Raw genomic sequence first — 19,780 nt, forward strand, 5'->3', positions numbered from 1 at the left:
TCCTCAAGATAAATGAAAATATTTTCTTCCAGGAAACTGAGGGCTTGGAACAGAAAAAGCAGAGCTTGCAGGACGAGATCAATCAATTGAAGCAGGCAAAGGACGAGCTGGAATTCATCCTCGAGGCCCACCGATCCGTCTGTCGATTGAGAGCCTCCTCACCCCTTGACATCAAGCCAGTGATTAAAAACGACGAGAATCACTTCATTCAGCCGGCGAAACGCGATCCCATTGGCGCCCTCAGACCAAACAGACCCAACTCCCTGCCCGTTGGATTCGACAATAACAATCGTCCCAATACGTTGCCGATTTTCGCCGAGCCCAAGGATTTACAGTTCAAGACAGTGGAGACTCCCTCCTTCATGAAGACAACCTCGGAAGTTGCCGGCGTTCCCATCACCACTCCCTCCAGTGGAATGCCCTTTAATTTTGACTCTCTGATGGACGGCGGCACTGGACTCACGCCCGTTTCCACTCCGCTCATTCCATCATGCTCCACTCAGCAGAGAAGCAATCTCTCCGCGGTCGATCTCAGTTCTCCCGATGCAAATCCTCCAAAACTCGTTAGCTTGTGACGCCAGGATTTGGAGTACGGATCCCATGAAGAGGATCCCGAATAAAAATTGGTCACTGTTTTTTTTTTTTTTTCACCTATACCAAGTTGCCATAATTCAAATTTCATTTAGCTGTTTTCATCTCATCGAAGAGTTTTCAAACAAGGCTTGAGATGTGGTACAATTTACACATTGGGGTGGTGAAAATTTTTCAATTTTTATTATTATCGGTTCAAAATTTTGTTCTAAATGGAGAAAAAAAAAGGAGATACGTATTATTTTATTTTGATTTTAATAAATATTTAATGGTATCTCAATTTAAATAAATGATTGAACAAAAAATCGGCAGAAAGATTTTGGCGCAATTTTTAAAATTGATCAATTAGAAATTATCAGGAAAATCATGATTTGTCAATTTTCAAAAATTGCGTCAAAATCTTTTTGTCGATTTTTTGTTCAGTCATTTGTAATTTTGTTAAGTAAAAATTCGTATAAAAAGAAATTCTATCGAATTTTAATTCGAAAAATAACCAAATTTTAGCCGGGAATTAAAAAAATTGGAAAATTTTGAAAATTAGGACCACACATTTTTATCTACTCGGAACGTTTCCTTTCTGCCCTTCATTGCATTCAGACAGGGTGTCCAGCTAACTTTGAAAAGTTGTTGAATTTCATAACAAAACCTTAAATTATTAAATTTTTTTAATATAATTTAAGGTTTTGTTTGACCTTTAATTTAACATTATTTAATAATGTTATTTATTTTTAAGTGGAGTCACCGCCTTATTATTTTGACCTCTTTAAATTTAAATGATTGCAGGTGGTTGTAATATTTTTCTGTTTCATTTAGGTCCTAAAAATTATACAGAATGGTTAGCAATAGAAAATAATTTTTTTCCAATTTAAAACTTATAATCTAAAAATTTTTTTGTTCAAAAAATTAAAATTTTTCAAAATTATATTTTTATTGACAATCATTAACTAGAATTTTTATTTTCAATAATTTTATTAGAAATAATTAATTTTTAGGCGAATTTTCATTTTTCGAATTAAAATTCGATAGAATTTCTTTTTATATTTCTCATACAATCGAATTTTGTGTGCTTCGAATTTTTATTTATTCGAAATTACAAATGGCGGAACAAGAAATCGACAAAAAGATTTTCGGTGAAAATTTTTAAAATTTACAAATCACGATTTTCTTAATAATTTCTAATTGGCAGTTTTTAAAAATGGCGCCAAAATCTGTCTGTCGATTTTTTGTTCGGTCAATTTGTAATTTCGGACAAATGAAAATTTGGCATCTTAAAAATTCGAAAAAATAAAAATTTGGATAAATTAAAATTCGGTGAATTAGAAATACTGTCATTTAAAAAATTGAATTACATAAAATTCGTTTGATTGAGAAATTTGTTAAATTAAAATTCTCTTAAATAAAAAGTTATATGTAAAGAAAATGACTGTAAAATAAATATTCTGACAATCAAAAAATTTGGTTATGTAAAAAATCGTATAAAAAGAAAATCTGTCAAATGTTAATTTAAAATTTGTTCAAAAAATAATTATTTTTAATAAAATACTTTAAAATAAAAATTCTAATTAATGATTAAAAAAGAAGAAAAAAATCAGTTGAAACGGATTTTCAAAAAAATAAATATATATGTTATTACAATCCAAAATGATGCAAGAAAAAAAAAAGATTGAAATTCAGGATGCAATAATTGTGATTTATGATTGATTTATCGTCATAAATAAAAAAAAATATATTTTCATAGTTTGTACACATAGTTTGTTGAATTTCTATTTTCAAAAAACGCTGGACACCCTGTTTGATTTAGTCTCGAAATAAGAAACAGTTTTTAAATGAAACAAATTTTTTAAATGAATTTTAATAGAATAATGAGTATACCTTGTCAGACTTTCAAAATGAATATCTTGTCGTGTAACTCATTATTGAAATTTAACGTATAAAAAGTAATTGTAATTTTCAATGATCTGCTCAGTTTGAAAAAAAATGTGTTAGTCAAAAATTAATATAAATAAAATAATCTTATTTTTCAAAATATAGTTGAATGGAGGCAAACGAGGAAATTATATATATCTGTTTATTAACACAAGTTCCACTGTCAATAACTTTTAATGAAAATATTTCAAAAATTGTTTAAATTATTTTCTAAAGTTGTTGACAATAAAACATTATTTATGTGTGAAAAAAGTATACTTTCAATTACTTAAAGTATAAAAAAAAAGTTTTCTTTTAAAATTAATTCGTGAGTCATACGTTATCTATTAATTTTTCTAATTTATTAAAATGAGCATTTACAAAAGGAGATGATTGTCAATTTTAAATGTTTGAAAAAGAGTTTATTTATCATGCATGGCACTTATAATATATTTCTAGTTTTACTTAATCAAAATATTTCAATTGTATTTTCAAGAAAGAATGAATTTTTGTCAGTATCATGACATATATATATATATTTCGATGTACATTCTCAAATAGTAATTAAATAGTTTTATAATGAAAATAAGATAAAAAAAAAAACTTTGTTATCTTGAAATTTCCATATTTAGAAATGAATATCTTAAGGAGGTATTCTTCGTATAGAAAGAAGAAGAAAAAAAAACAATTTTTTACACTACTTTTAAAATATTTGAAAAAATCATTCTCTGACTTACTTTTCTCCGAATTGTAATTTTGAAAATTGTATTTGTAGCTTCTTTGAAATTGTACTTGAATTTGAGGTTATGTTATGTATAAAAACGCCTGTGTCTAGATGAAAATCGTATGGAGATGATAATTATGATCATTGAAATTGTAGTATTTGTACTTGAGAGTAAGAGTAAGAGTAAAAGTAATGATTATATTTCTACAGTGAAATGATTAAGCTGTAGAAAGTAAGCGAAGCGAGGTTTCTTTGATTAGCAATAAGGCGAGGTGGTCGACACCGTTTAGTCCCATTTACAGAGAACTCGTTGTCTGTATGCAAGTGATAATGTGTATTTAATTCTCCTTTGATTACATGCAAGCTAGTTATATATAAAGTAAGAAGCCAATTTTTATATTATTAATTATACACGAAACAAGTTAGACGTTAAGGAGACAATTTAGCTCAAAAAGTTTTCACTATATATAAATAATTATATAGATTTAAGAAATTTGAAGCAAGTGATTTACGGAACAACGTAATGTCCCGATTTTAAAAATTGACGACTTCAGGACAATAAGAGCCCAAAATCAATTACAAAAGCGGGATTGAACTTCTTTTTTCCTTTCGTTCAAAGATGTTCACCGTCGCTCCAAGCCTCAATCACAATTATATATATAAAATATTATGTAACTCTTCAATCCCTCCATAAATAAATGTAATATATTTTGTAATGATTTGATCTTTGAGCAATATTAATATATTTATATTCGCGAAGAAGATGCCGGCGAAGAAACTATGTGTCTCTATAGGAAATGCTAGCGATCTCTTTTCAATTTAATATTAGTTTTAGTCCGCATCTTCTTGTGCGCGATAATTACTCGACGATTTTATAAATTAATAATTATAATACTTGGATTATTCAAGATCTACTTTGTTTAGTTCAAGATAACAATAAATGGCCTTCAAGTTAAGAATTTTCAACTTTCTTTCTTTTCCATTATAAAATTCCGTCTTTTATTTCTAGTCATTTGAGACATTTTTTTCTGATTTTTAACTGTACGAATATAAATTTTAGTTTTCATCAATAAACAATTAAATAAACTAATTTAATTTTTGTGGCGGTCTCCATCATTTTTTTTTTACAAATCGACTAATTTTTCAAAATAATTTTTTTTAGTAGTATTATATAATCTTATTTAATAAAAATCGAAATATTTTACAATCATTAACATTCGTTGTTTTGGTTGAATGTCGAAATTTTATTTATTAAATTAAATTTATTTTAAATTTTGATTTTTTAAATTCATTTTTTATTACATTAAATTATTTTTTAAATATTCATTATAAACGAAGGTAAAAGCACCAGTACCTGGACAAAGTAAAAATTGGAACCAGTAGATGGATAGTAGCTAAAAGAAATTAAAATAGCTCTCAAATTAAGTAAAAAAAATTTGAGATACTCTTTAGATAATTAGCTTTTAGGCAAAATAAAATTTATTAATTGTATAGGAGTAAAAAAAATATAAAAAACAATTTCTCTAAAATCGCTGTCCAATTCTGTCTGAATTGACTGTCCAAGTTAACCTTCCGCTTTATATGTTGTACCCAATAGTTGGACAAAGATTTAATTCAATTAACTCAATCAGTTTAATTAATTTAATTAATATATTTAGTTTAATTATATTTTAGTTCAATTATTTAATTTATTAAATAATCAAAATAACTAAATAAATAATTTATTATTTAATTTACTTATTTAATGTCCAACTACTATGACTTTCGAAATACCATGTCCAACTTCAGCTGCAAATGTGCAATTTCATTATTTCATGATTTTAATTTAATTAAAACATCTCTTATTATTAATTTTGTCTAATTAGTATTTTTTAAAGGTAAATAGAACGAAAATACAAACATTTTATCAATTATATTGAATTATCTTAGTACAAAACACAAATAAATTTGAGACCCCTTCAATAGCGTCCAGGTACTGGTGCTTTTACCTGATTTTTTTCGTCATATTTTAATAAGATGTGACTTTTTCGACTTTTTTTTTACAAAATTTTTAAACAAAATGCGATTTTTTGGAAAAAATTCAGATTTTCTTTATTTCAATTTTTTTAAAACAATTTTTCAACTAAAATTCTTCGCTAAATTAATTATTTTTAATAATTTTTTTGAAATTCTTCACAAATTCAATTATCTTAAACTATTTTTCAATTAAAAATTTTATGAAATTCAATAATTGTTTAAAATTTAAAAAGACAATCAGCAAATAAAATTACTAAAAAATATTAATTCAAAATCACTTGAAATTAAATTATTTGCAAAAAATTCAATTATTTTTATAACATTCTTCGAAAATTCAATTATTTAAAAGCATTTTTCAATTAAAAACTTTGGAAATTGAATTTTTTGTCTGTAATTTCTAATAAATTCTTCATCATCAGAAATCATTAAAAATGATTTCAATTAAAAATCACTTTAAAGTTCAATCAATTTCAAAAATTTGAATTGTAAAACTTGAAAAGTTCAATTACTTTTAAAAAATCTTATATAAAATTATTTGATTAATATTATTTTCAATTCAATAAAATTTCACCATTGTCTGAAATTTAACAAAATCTTTTCAGAAATTTGTCCTAAGTACTTAATTAAAATTTTAAAATTTACATCTTAGTTTGAATCTGAAATATTAAAAATAAATTTTCTTGATAATATTCCTGTAGAATTATTTTTATTGAAGAAATGATAAAGGGAGTTTAATATTTAATAACATTAATTATTTAAAATAAAATACTTTTTAACTAATTAAAATTAATTAAAATAAAAAAATCGACTTTTTTGACTTTTTTTGCGCCATAAAGTCGATCAAAAGTTTGAAATTGAAAAAAAACAATTCCGTAATTTTAAAAATAATCCAATTAACGAAGATATTAAATTAAAAGGGATTTCAAATAATTGAAAAATAATAATTGAATTTTTTAAAGCATTTCATTAATATTTTTTAATGAAAAAAAAAAAATATAACTAAATTTTTTTTGCTCTTTCAATGCAGTGATTTGTAGTTGGTCTTTTGTGTTCCGTGTTGACTGCGAGGAAAGTCATTGTAATAATCTATAAATTTGGTTAATTTTCTTTGAATTACATTACATGGGGGTACATATGTATAAAAGTGCCCTTATTTAAAATCATGTCGTCGAGAAGAAACTTTTATTGGACTGAATAACTCGTCACAAGGGCCCCTCATGAAATTCGAGCAATTTACTATAGAGTATTCATCCACATAATAAATACGAAGTGTCATTCTTCATTTTATGTGCCAAGAAGTATTAAAAACATTATTATTCACAATTTTGGTACCTCTTTTTTTTATTAAAAACAATAAAATAAGGTAAATGTGACAGTGCTTGTCATCTTAAAACAAATTTCAATTGTATTTTATGTATGGGAAATATGTAAAAGGCCGAGAGTTCATAAATATGAAACCAAATAAATATATGTATAAACAAGTTTCAATTTAAAAATTAGTAATTAACAGTTTTAAAAACAATTTTAACAGATAAAACAATTTTTTTTAGATTTTCAATCCTATACAATCACATTAAAAAGGAATTTAATTCAAAAACCTGTAATCCTTTTTATTGCATTTTGCTCTTCGTTATTGTCCAATGACTGATAATGACTAAACTCCATTGTAAATGTGGCCTTTCCAGATGCTAATATTCTTAACATTGTGGAATATCCAAGTAATTCGGACAATGGAACAGTGGCATACAACACCTGTAAATTAACAAATTTTACAATTGGATCATGAATTTAGATTGCGTTTGCTTGTAAAAATTGTATGAAACCTTATTTTTTCCTCGAACATCAATGTTCTTTATTTCAGACCTTCTGCGGCCCAAATCTCCCAAAATTGCTGACGATGATTCCTCCTCGGTAACAATCTCCATGTGCATTATTGGTTCTAATAAAATGCAACCAATGGAATTCATCATCTGTGATAAAAGCTTGAAATTTACTCACAAATATAATACAAATATAATAATAAATCATGGTTTCCACAGGTTCGCAGGGAAATCAGGAAAAAGTCAGGAAATTTTATGAAAAGTACTGGAAAAATATCAAATTTCTAAAAATGCAACTAAAATGATAATTTTTGAAATTTTCAATTCAAACTTTTGCTTCTAAAAATTATTGTCTTACATTTTTTTATAATTATAGGCCTTGGATCGACTTTTGAAAGAAAAAAAAAGTCATTTTAGTCGATTTACATTACAAGAAATATCTAAAAAGTTCTTTTTTTTTATTTTCAATAAATTTAATTAGTTGATAAATATTTTATTATTATTAACAATTTATTAGAAATTAAATACAATCTATTAATTCCATAATAAGAATGTTTCACAGAAATATTTTCAACAATTTTTCTTTTTAAACCACCGAATTAAATTGAGACAAATTTTCAAGATTTCAATTTAGTTTCAGAACCAATTTTGAAAAATAATTTAAAGTTACATGAAAAAAAAAAACGAAAAAATTTTCAAGTTTGATTTATACACATTATTTGAATTCAAAATTTCGGAAAATGTTTTAAAAAATTAAATTTTCGAAAAATTTTATTAAAACATTATTGAAGAAAAAATTAATTTTAAATGAAAATTTGAAAAATAATTGAATTTCAGAAAATTTTTAATTAACAATTTAAAAATAATTAAATTTTTGAAGATTGATTTAAATTTTTTAGAAATAATTGAATTTCATGAAATATTCAATTGAAATTTTTATAAATTTGAATTAATGAAATTTTTTTACAAATTTCAGATTGTAATTGAATTTTAGAGAATTTTTAACTTAAACAAATGAATTTTGATGGAGTTAAGATTTTTAGGAATAATTGCTTTTTTGAAATTTGGAAAATTATAATTTTGTTTTAAACATTAATTAAAGAAAGATTTAAATAAATTAAATTTTGAATAATTGGACAAAAACTGTTTAAATAATTAATTAAACAAAGAATTATAAAGATAAAGATTTGGGGAAAAAATTTTCAATTAAACGTTAATTTAATTAATTATTCTACTACTATAATTGAATTTGAAAGAGTTGGAGTTCAATTTTTTTTTTTAAGTAATTAAATTTCAGAAGATTTTAAATGGAAACTTTCATAAATTTAAACTTTAAAGAATACCTAATAGAATTTTAGAGTATTTTTAATTAAAAAACTATATTTTCCTGAATTGTTCAAAACCTGTATGAAAGTAATTAAAAAAATTAATTTAGTAAAGAATTTTAAATAAAATTTTTGACAAGCAATAATTGAATCACTTATAGAAAATGTTCAATTTAAAAATGTTTTAAAAAGTTGAATTTTCGATTTTTGAAATTTACAATTCAAATGTTAATAAATTTGAATTATTGAAATTTCTTAAAAATGATATGTACAAAAATTAAATTTGAAAGAATTAATAATTAAAAAACGTTTTATGTAATTGAAGTTTTGAAAAACTTGATTAAAGTTATTAGAAATAATGAATTCAATAAGAAATTAAAGTTAAAATTTTTAGAAATAATTGGATTTCAGGAGATTTTGAATTAAAATTTTCATAAATTGGAATTTATGTAGATGTTTTATAAACTTTAAACAATAATTAAATTTTAATGAATTTTGAATTGGAAAATGTTTTAAATAATTAAATTTTTGAAAATCTTGATAAAAATTATTAAAATATGAAATTATTCAATAAAGAATTTTAGATAGAAAATTTAGAAATAATTGTATTTTAGAAGAGTTCGAGTTAAAATTTTCAGAAATAATAATTGAATTTCAGAAAATTATTAATTGAAATTTTCATTTTGAATTAGTGAAATTTTTTTAAAAATACTTTAGACAATAAATTGAATTTTAGTGAATTTTCAATTGAAAACTTTTTTAAATCCTGTAATTTTCGAATAATTTGTTTTAAATTATTGAAAATAATTGCTTTGCAAACAATTCAAGTTAATATATTTTTTTAATAATTCAATTTTAAAAAATAAAAAAAAGTCGTGCAATCCGAGGCCTATTATTGAAAACCTCTTGAAATATTTTCATTAGGATCAGGAAAAAAAAATTTTTAATTATGACTTGAAATGAGAGAAAATTTAGGGAAAAACAAAATGATATTTTCGTGTGAATCCTGTAAATAAAAATTGACAAAGAAATACCTTTCGAATGGCTTGAGCCATTGCGGCAATCACCATTGTATTGGAAGTTCCTCTTCCGATTTCTAGCCAGTGTAACATGATTCCAACATCAATTATGGGACATCCAATTTTAGGTCCATGCATCAAAGCAGTAGTGATACCTGTTTTGAGAGCACTCATTACCTTTGGATGGATTTTAGAAAGATTCGATGCACTCTCTCTTCCATGATCGAATGAGAGAATTTCCTTTTTCTTGTGATTTGGTAACAAAGAGATTTCGAGGAATACTCTGTGTTTACTAGAGCCAACTGTATGATTTAATTCATACTTATCTCTAACAGTCTCCAATATTGTTTCTTTATAGGCAATTTGCAAAGTTCCTAACATCACATCAATTTTATAGTCTCTTCGAATTCTTTCCTTAATAATTTCCAAATGCAATTCTCCCATCCCTCCCAACACAGTTTGTCCTGTCTCCTCGTTCTGGGTTACCTGTAGTTTCAATGCATAATGTTTTTAATTGCTTCTAAATTTCAATTTAGAAAAATTACAAATTAACTTTTCACCGGTAAGTGTATCAATCTCCAATTTCATTCATAAATTATTACACTTCTCCAAATATATCCAATATAATTAAGAAATATATTTAAAAATTTTTAATTTTCCAAAGAAATAAACAAACAAAAAATAAATTTCTATCTTTTTTAAATTGAAAATAAATTCTTGATACATTCTGTCTGATTCTGTATTGTAGGATGTTGACTTAATAGGAAGTACCCGCATGGAGGACTCAAAAATCCAGTTTGATATGTCTCAAAACACATTAAAATGATCAAGTGCCCTTTATGAAAAAATCTTTTCAAAATCTATAAAATTTTCGAGACGCATGAATTAGCACTGAAATTATTTTTTTAAAATTGTCTTTTAATAAAATTTTATTCTGTAGACTATTATTATTTTTGTAGAATAGTAATTTAAAAGAATCTTAATTTTGCAAAAAAATAATTGTAGAGAATTTAAATTTTCAGAATATTCATTTGTTCGAATTTTCATTTTAGAGAATTTTTCTTTAACCATAATTATTAATGTTGCAGAATTTTTATTTGGACAAAAATTAATTATCAAGAAATTCAATTTAATCGATTCTCTATTTGTGCGAAATGTTGTTTCGTAGAATATTAATTTTGCAGAATAATAATTGAAAAGAATTTTAATTATGCAGAAGGAATATTAGAAAAAGAGAATATTAATTAAACATAATTCTAAAACAAATTAAGTTTCCGAAAAGTTCAAATCAGAAAAACCAAATCTTGATTTGTCTGAATTTTTATTAAAACAAAATGTCATTTAATAGAAATCTTAATTTAATTCGACTCATATGAAATTTTGTTTAATAAGAATTCTGATAATTAAAAATTTGTGTTTAAAATAATTTTTTCGAATAAAAAGTATGCAGAAAAATTTGATTACATAGAAATTCTGTTAGGTATTAAATTCTGATTAATTTAAATTTGATTGAACATTGATTCGAAAAACATAAATTCGAATAAAGTAAAATTCTATTTAATAAAATTCAATAAAATTAAAATTTTAGTGCACCAAAAACGAATTAATTCTCTCCACGTAATATGTAATAATGTCCCAAAAGAATTTTTGCAATTATATAATAATAAAATGCTTGGTCTGTCCTTCTGTCCTAACTTGAAGTTGGCCTTTTCTGATTTCACGTGTTTTTTTGAATAGTAATCTTATGACGTGTCAAATTTTGACAATTCTTTTCCTCATTTTTGCCAAAGTTGTATAATTGTGTTTCCAAATTTCGGAATAAGTTTCTTTAAAATTCCAAATTCGAAAATTCAATTCAGGAAGCTGAAGTACACAACGTTTACCAACGAAATTTTTTTTAAAGTTGTATATTGATTCAAAAATTGTATACAAATACAAAAAATTTATGATAAGAAAAAAGATGCGCCAGGAAATTTCGTACAAGATAGTAATTTGAAAAAAATTTATTTTTAAGGTACCAGGGGCCAACGAATACCTATTAAATATTAATTATAAAAACACAGGCCTCGAATCAACTTAAAGACACAAAAAGTCTTTATTTATATTCCAAAAAAAGTGGATTTGTTTTTTATTTTAACAAAAATATTTTACAGATTTTTACATAAAAATTTTTTTTTTTAATAATAATCCTTTTCGAAGGGTTAAAGTTGAAATTTTTAGAAATAATTAAATTTCAAAAGATATTGTTAATTATCAAACAATTATTAAATTTTACAGAACTAAAAATAATTTATCAAACAATTTTTGGAAAACATTTTTTAAATTTAATTGAATTTTCAAAGATTTAAAATTGAGATTTTTTAAATTAATTGAAACTTTAAGTGTTTTGTAATTAAAATTTTAGATGATTTCACTAAAAATTTATTAGAAAATGCGGACAAAATACAATAATTTGAAAATCATTTTTAATTGAAAAATGGTTTCAGATAGTTGAAATTTCAAAGAATATTATTAAAATAGTTAAAAATAATTGAATTTCCTTAGAGTTATAATTGAAATTATTAAATTTCAAAAAAAAAATTTTCGATGGAAAATTTTAGAAATAATTAAATTTTAGATGCAAATAATTCAAATTATTGAAAATTCAATTAATTTTGAATTCAAAATTTTGAGAATAATGAAATTTTATTTGATTTTAAATTTGGAAAATAATTGAATTTCAGTTCATTTTGAATTGAAAATTTTAGGAAATAATTGAATTTTAATTGAAATTTTGGATAATAATTTAATTTAAGTTCATTTTTGATTGAAAATTTGGATAATTAATTTTGAATAGAAATTTTAGAAAATAATTGAATTTTATTTCATTTTAAATTGAATACTTGGTAAATAATTAAATTTTAAATTTAAAATTTTGGATAATTATTGGATTTTTAATTGATTTTGAATTAAAATTTCGGGTAATAATTGAATTTTAGTTTATTTTGAATTGAAATTTTTAAAAAATAATTCAATTTTATTGTGATATTTTTTTTTAAAAATTATAAACAATTGTTATATTTCATAAAAGTTTTAATTGAAATAATAATTTTGATATAATTGAATTTGTGATGTATTTCATTAAAATTATTAAAAATAATTAATTTAGTGAAGAATCATTTTAGTTCAAAATTTGTTAAATAATTGAATTAAAGAAGATCTGAAGAAGATCTACATTTTATACTAGAAAAATGTATTTTATTTACATTTTTTTCAAATGTAAAAAAAATGTCGCATTTTATTAAAATAAATCGATAAAAGTCGTATTTTTGAAAAAAGTCGGAAAAAGTCGTATAATCCGAGGCCTGTAAACATATAATTTTCATTATTATCATTTAATATGTAATAATATTCTAATAAATTAAATTATTATTGATAATATTAATCTTTAATTTCTTTATAACAAACAATTAAATACTCAATTTGGCGCGCTTGCGCGCGTTTAATTTTGCTAGTAATTTTAATAATGTTTTTAGGTTTTTACAATAAAAGTTTAAGGAACAATTTTTTTTCTTTAGTCAATCACGGTGGGTTTTAATCGATTATTATGAAAAGTCAAAATAACCAAGATTTTTCTTTTGGGATGTTTTCTACAACAAAAAAGATGTTTGCAACAAAAATGAAAATCATCCATCGGTTCCTTTTTGAGAAAATTGATTTTTTCTACAAAATCGCATGATTCCTCGCTTTTGAATAGTTTCATGCAAATAATGTTTAAAATTGCATATATATATATACTCTGTTCTAGGAGAGATCGATATTTTTCAGGACGAATTTGGGCCCTTTACGCGCAGAAAACTATAAAAGGAGGAGTATATTATTTTCCGTTTCAGCAAATAAGCTTTATCTTTCACTTTCTTTTAAATTTGAAGAAACATGTTTATTGACAACTAAAGTTTTTTATCCATTTTAGGGTCGTTTAGATTTTATGGCATTTTGGTGCAAAATAAAAAATATTTAAATCCAAAGAAATAATTTTTTAAATATTAAATTTACCATTTGCAGATTTTGACGATTCCAACGATATAAATTTTTACGTCTAAATCGAGGTCTAAATATTAAAATTTGCTTTTGGAAAAGTTATACAATTTCATGATTTACATATGTACAAACTCTAATCTTATAGTATTTGCAAAAAAATTTATACCGTTGTAATTGTTTTAACCTGTACATTGCAAATATAATATTTATATAATTATTTTTTTAAATTCCAACATTTTTTAATTTTGCAATGAAAAGTCATAAAACCATAAAAGATCCTTCCGACTGCGTTTTGGAGACCACGCTCGCAGGTCACAAAAATTTTAAATATGTTTGCTTGATTTTAGTTTTAGGAAAAGCAACACATGTTACAATCCTTTTCATATCATTGGCTATGTTTTTCAGAAAAAATCTAGAAAACGCCTTTTTCACTTAAAAATACACACTTTTACAACAAGATGCGCAGAAAAATATCGATCTCTCCTGGAACAGATTATATATATATATATATATATATATATATAATTATATGCAATTTTAAACATTATTTGCATGAAACTATTCAAAAGCGAGATATTTTGCGATTTTGTAGAAAAAATCAATTTTTTCAAAAAGGGACCGATGGATGATTTTCATTTTTGTTGCTAACATTTTCTTTTTTGTTGTAGAAAACATCCCAAAAGAAAAATCTTGGTTATTTTGACTTTTCATAATAATCGCTTAAAACCCACCGTGCAATATAAATTGGCTAAAGAAAATAAAAATTATTTTTACTAAAAAATTAAAAAAATTAAATTAATTAAAAATCATTCTCCCGTGACGCAAGGAGCAAGATAAAATAAATATTTTTTTTTCATTTTATTCAGAATTTTAAGTACTTAAATCCTTTTTGCGTCATTTTAGTGTAAAATAGATGACAGTTGAGAAATTTTTGAAAAATTGATGATAAACGACTACTTTTACGTATATTTTGGAATTTTGTAAGATTTTAAAGTAATTATCAGCATTTTTTATGATGGAACATCTTCCTCGATGGCAATAGGAAGATCTGAAGAGAAATTGAAATTTGTAGGCGTTAATTTGATAAAACTGTATACAATAATCTTTAAAAAGAAAAAATCGAAAAATTGAGTTTATTTAAAATTTTATCAATGGGTTTTTTTTCGTTTTGGTCTTAAAATTATCGCGTGGCATCCCTGAAACGATATTAGAAAAAAAATTGTATGAGCAAGAACTTTTGGGTTGAACTTTGTCCAAGCTCACCGTGATACTTAATGAATCAATTTCCTACCCGTAAACTTGGATCTTCCTTTTGTATCTCAAGAAGTGCATTATCCAGAGCCAATTGATAAGATAAAGAAGGTGGTTCGATGGAACAAAAGAAAACTGGATCTGGAATTCTTGCATCGTTGGAAAAAATATTTTTTATGTCCTCAGGTTTGATGTTTGCTCGTTTCTCCAAGCTGGCTTTAGCTCGACTTGCTGAAGTAGCGCTGCATGTTATTAAATCCCCAGTAACTGTCGATTTAAGTCCAGCCATGGCAACAATATTTCCCTGATCAATTTCTTCTATTTCAATGTAATCATCGGCATAAGCTGCACAAAGTCGACCGCCGTGTTCAGATTTCTCCTGACCAACATTGTAAACTTTTTGATTTTTTTTCAGCTGTCCTGTGAATATTCGAAGGAAAGTTACTGGTCCCTTTTGCTTATCGTGAATTACTTTAAAAGCTTTTGCCGACAGAGTGTCCTGAAAACGTTATATTATTAATGAAATGTCAACGAGGAATTAAAAAAGTAGAAAGAAAGCTTTACCCTAAAACAACTGTAGAGTTTTGTAAGTGGATTCATGTTTGGTGATGGCAAATATAAAACAATTCCATTCATAAGAGGTTGAATTCCAATATTTTTATATGAACTTCCAAGTAAAACAGGCACTGCTTTTCTACTTACAGTAACTCTACGGAGAGAATCAACCAAATTTTGATCGGTGATTTCATCCAAGGAATTCTTTTCTATAACAATATTTGCTAGTTGATCATCGAATCCTGAAATTTGATCTGTTAATTCTTTGCGCTTTTCTTTCGCCAATTCAAATAATTGTTCATCATTTTCAGTGAGCTTTAACCTTTGTATTTGCATTCCCTGATTGTTCTGTTGGAATATCAGCTTCTCAAGAGTGACAATATCGACGAGGCCAATTAGAGATTGTTCATTTTTTAATGGCAGCTGAGTGACTAAAGGAACTGTTTCTAACTTTGTTTCAATGGATTTTAAACTCTTTTCGAAATTAGCGTCTTTTCTATCCATTTTATTGACATAAATTATTCTTGGTATATTGTAGCGATCTGCTTGTCTCCAAACGGTTAAAGTCTGAGCTTCAACTCCAGCTGACCCATCGAGAACAACAATTGCTCCATCTAGAACTCCCAAAGTCTGTTCAACCTCATTGGTAAAATCTATGTGACCTGGTGTGTCGATTAGATTGAATTTGTAATTTTTCCAGAGAAATGTGACTGCCGCGGAGGTGATTGTTATTCCTCGTTCTCTCTCTTGGTCCATGTAATCGGTGACCGTATTGCCATGGTGTACTTCTCCCATCGTTGGGATGGTTCCAGAATAATACAACATTCGTTCTGTAGTTGTTGTTTTCCCTTTAAAAAGGTTAAATAGGCACATATTTATTTAATGAATAGTTAAAAATTAAAAAGCCACTTTTTCTAAACACAACACCTGATCATTATGTAATCATCTTGCTAATGAGAAATCCATGTTCAATTCAACAAAACATGTTCTTTGCGATCATATGTAAATTGTCGACTCTGTTAGAAATTGTTTCAGTGTTAAATTATTGCTTATAGTGTAATTGTGTCGAAGACGGAATAGTGGATCCCAAAGGGATTAGTCTCACTCACTAAAAATCATTTCTTATCGAGCTCAATAGTTCAATACTACAATACAATAGGAATGAAATTTTAATTAAAAGAATATAATAAAAAAAATTAGTAAAACTGAAGTTTCTCAATATAATTAATATCATCATTCTTTCTTTTGTTAACTCTCAGAGGCAATTATTTCAAGAATCTCTTTGTTAATAGAATTTTAATTTTCAAATTAATTTAGAAAATTTAATTATTAATTAATAATTAATTAATTAATTATTATTAATTTACAAGTTTAAATTATTTTGTGCAACACCTTAAAGAAAAGCATTACTTTACATGCTTGTATGTACGCTGGCGGCATCGAGCGTTATATGACTTTATTTTTGTAGAACTTTGACTTTTGCTCGCTATTGGGAGTTGAATTTGTGTACAAAACTAATTATGTATATAGAAATTATTACATATTTTATGAATTTAATAAATATTTTTTACTATAAATATAAACATTAATTGTATCTTGTTATTCACTTAATAAAAAGCATTTCTCTAAATTGGTGTTGCACAAAGTACTGTGTGCACCACATACGAAAGAACATTTTCCGACTTCATGCAAATTTTGCACTTGTCAGAAAACAGCTTCTTTCGATACTTGGTGCACAATATACTATTATTTCTTAATAAAAATGTTTTATATAAAGATTTTCAAGAATTTTTATTTAGAAAACATTTTAAAATTGAATTGAGACAAAATTTCAATTCACTAGGACAAATTTCTAAAAAAATTATTTAGTTACTTTTTTTTAAAGAAAACTTAAGTCTAATTTAAAAAACTTATTCGAATTCAGAATTTTGGCAAATACTTTAAATAGTAATGGAATTTTAGAAAAAATTTATTTAACAAATGTTTTAAGGGGTTAGACCACTGACTGAGAAGACCGAAAATCAGACCCATTTTTAAGATTTTTTTTCAAGAACAGAATAACATGAATTAAAAAATCAATTATATGATCTATGATATACAGAACCTCATATGCGACACCGCTCGAATGTAAAATTTAAGCTTTTAAAAATATTTTACCTCTATAATGATTATTGTTTCCCATTTCTAACACCCTAAAACACTTTTTCAGCAAAAAAAAATTTTCGATTTTTTAAAAATTTCACAGAGGTCTAACTCCTTAAATAATTGAATTTTTGAAAAACTAAATTAGTTTTTAGAAATAATTAATTCACCACAAAATTTAAGTTGAAAATAATTGAAATTATTGTAAATTTGAAGTAATGGAAACTTACAAAATTTTAAACATTAATTGAATTTTAGAGAATTTAAATTAAAAAATGTTTTAAATAATTTAGTTATTGAAAAAATTGATAAAAGTTATTGAAATAATTAATTCACCAAAGAATTTTAGAAACAAATTTTAGAAATAATTGTATTTCATTAGATTTATAATTAAAATTTTCGTAAATTTAAATTGCAGAAGGTTTTTTGTTTGTAAGCTTTAAACAATAATTGATGTTTAGACAAATTTTTAATTATTTATGAATAATTCGAATGTTTTATGCAATTTCAGTATTGTTCTTTAGTGAGATGAAAATTTTTATCTTCCACCAATGCAGGAAATGATGTTTTGAATTTTTTTCATATATAAAAAATAATTTTATCTAAATTATCAATTATATCTTATGTTATGTAACTTTTATTATTTTTTCACCTTTTATAAATTTAAACAAAGAATATTCTTAAAAATATGCCTCTTCCTTCAATTTTGAACAGTGTTGCACAACTCCTCATGTTTTTTGAAAAGTCGTAAAAATAATATTTTCGAAAAACAAGAAAAATTTCTGAATACGTTTTGAATTTTAATTGATCATGCCAAAAGTTGTGCTTGTAAATATACTATAAGTTTTGTATAATTGAATAATTAAAAAATTATTTTTGTACTAGTTTTGCTCCAAAACAAAACCCGCTGTATAACTCCCGATTCTCCCATATCTCCGGAAATAATTAATGTTTTTTAACGTGCTTGATTTCATTTAAAGATATTTTCCTGTAAAATTTAAATTAATTTATTTATACGTTCTAAATTGTAAAATTGTACATAATACTTGCACAATATCAACAATTTTATAAATATTTATTAACCCGATTTCAAAAAAATTCCATTTAATATTTCCAGATTTTTCAAGGTATTTTTAATTTCCCTGAAAATTTGAGATATTTTATTTTTTCATGCACAGGGCATATAAAATCTTATTAAATTTTTTAGTGTACATTTTTATTTATATGTACTATAATAAAAAAATGTACCTAACCTTAAAAAATGATAACAGAAAGGTGTAAATAGTAATTAATAATTTTTAGTGGAAAGCTAAGAAACAGCTGTCAGTTTAGAGCACGTAACTATTCTATGTCACTTGGCATACAATTTCTTACAATAAAGGTTTTAAATGTACTTTAATAATTTACCGGCATCAATATGAGCCAATATTCCAAAATTTCGTATTCGTTCGATTTCTTGTAATTGGTTACATTTTGCTTCATTTGAAAAAAACCGTAAACTTTTTTTTCTATATCTAATAAACAGTTTTCTAATTAAAATTCGGTTAAACATTATCATTAATATAAAATTTTCTTAATATTTTAAACATTTCAAAATGTTTCAAAACATACTTAGAAAGTTGGAACTGAATTAAGTCCATGTTGCAAGTAATAAGGTTTCGCCATACACAAGTAAAAAAAAGAGTTCACAATGTGAACAGCACTATATATTTAACATTTCGCGTAAACTACCCAACCTTGGTTTAAATTTTAAAAAAGTAGAATTTCACTTTTTTAAGAAATTTTGCAGTCGCATAATTTTTTTTGTTCCAAAAGTCAGTGGATTTTTTTAGTTAGTAATATCACTTAGTCGAAATTTGTAGAAATAAAAAGTTATTCTTTCCGAGTTAAAGTAAATATTTTTTTTAGTTTTCGTATAATTAAATTAGGCACCTATCGATCATAATATATAAGTTTGTAAAATTACACTTTTTATCAATAAAATAACGTATTACATATTTAACTAATTTATAGAAAAATCAACATAAATTAAAAAAAAAAAAGATTTATATAATTTTCTTTACAATTGCACAGAAACTATAATAATTTAAATTTAAATCTTAATTATCTATTATTATTATTACTGTAACATTGTAGGAAAAAAATAAATTGTCATCTTTATATTGCATTAGCACATGTTCGTTTCTGAGTTTACTAAAAATAGGTATACTTATTATGAGATCAGTGAGTGTAAAATATTATTTAAAATTTTATTACGAAAAAATTTATTCTCCAAAATATATACATACTTACAGACAAAATGAGATACAAAATCCTTCTCCATTTCATGCTTCGAAAATTTTTTTGATTTTCCTCATATTGAAAAATAAAATGTATTTTATCGATTCGTTGTTTATATGGAAGGGGCTAAGA

General features: G+C 24.5%; 2 protein-coding genes across 4 annotated transcripts in view; one reads left to right on the top strand and one right to left on the bottom strand.

Annotated features, from left to right (window-relative positions):
• LOC127287564 (transcription factor kayak) overlaps nt 1–4,179 on the top strand; it is a 41,370-nt gene extending 37,191 nt beyond the window's left edge. For all 3 annotated transcript variants that reach the window (XM_051314562.1, XM_051314561.1, XM_051314563.1), the window contains exon 3: nt 33–4,179. In XM_051314562.1, coding sequence (XP_051170519.1) covers nt 33–575 — 543 coding nt within the window. In that variant the 3' untranslated portion in view covers nt 576–4,179. The remainder of the gene's footprint in view (nt 1–32) is intronic.
• A 2,525-nt stretch (nt 4,180–6,704) lies between these two features.
• On the bottom strand, nt 6,705–19,000 carry LOC127287561 (ribosome-releasing factor 2, mitochondrial). Its single transcript, XM_051314559.1, has 6 exons — nt 18,776–19,000; nt 15,236–16,074; nt 14,712–15,170; nt 9,416–9,886; nt 7,060–7,206; nt 6,705–6,988 (listed from the first exon to the last, which is right to left on the bottom strand). The coding sequence occupies exons 1-6, from the start codon at nt 18,924–18,926 to the stop codon at nt 6,827–6,829; spliced, it is 2,229 nt and encodes a 742-aa protein (XP_051170516.1). The 5' UTR covers nt 18,927–19,000; the 3' UTR covers nt 6,705–6,826.
• Nucleotides 19,001–19,780: the final 780 nt, after the last annotated feature.

This window comes from Leptopilina boulardi, unplaced genomic scaffold (genome assembly GCF_019393585.1).
Source record: "Leptopilina boulardi isolate dan_hultmark-lab unplaced genomic scaffold, ZJU_Lbou_2.1 LbouV2_371, whole genome shotgun sequence".
Classification (NCBI taxonomy): Eukaryota; Metazoa; Arthropoda; class Insecta; order Hymenoptera; family Figitidae; genus Leptopilina; species Leptopilina boulardi.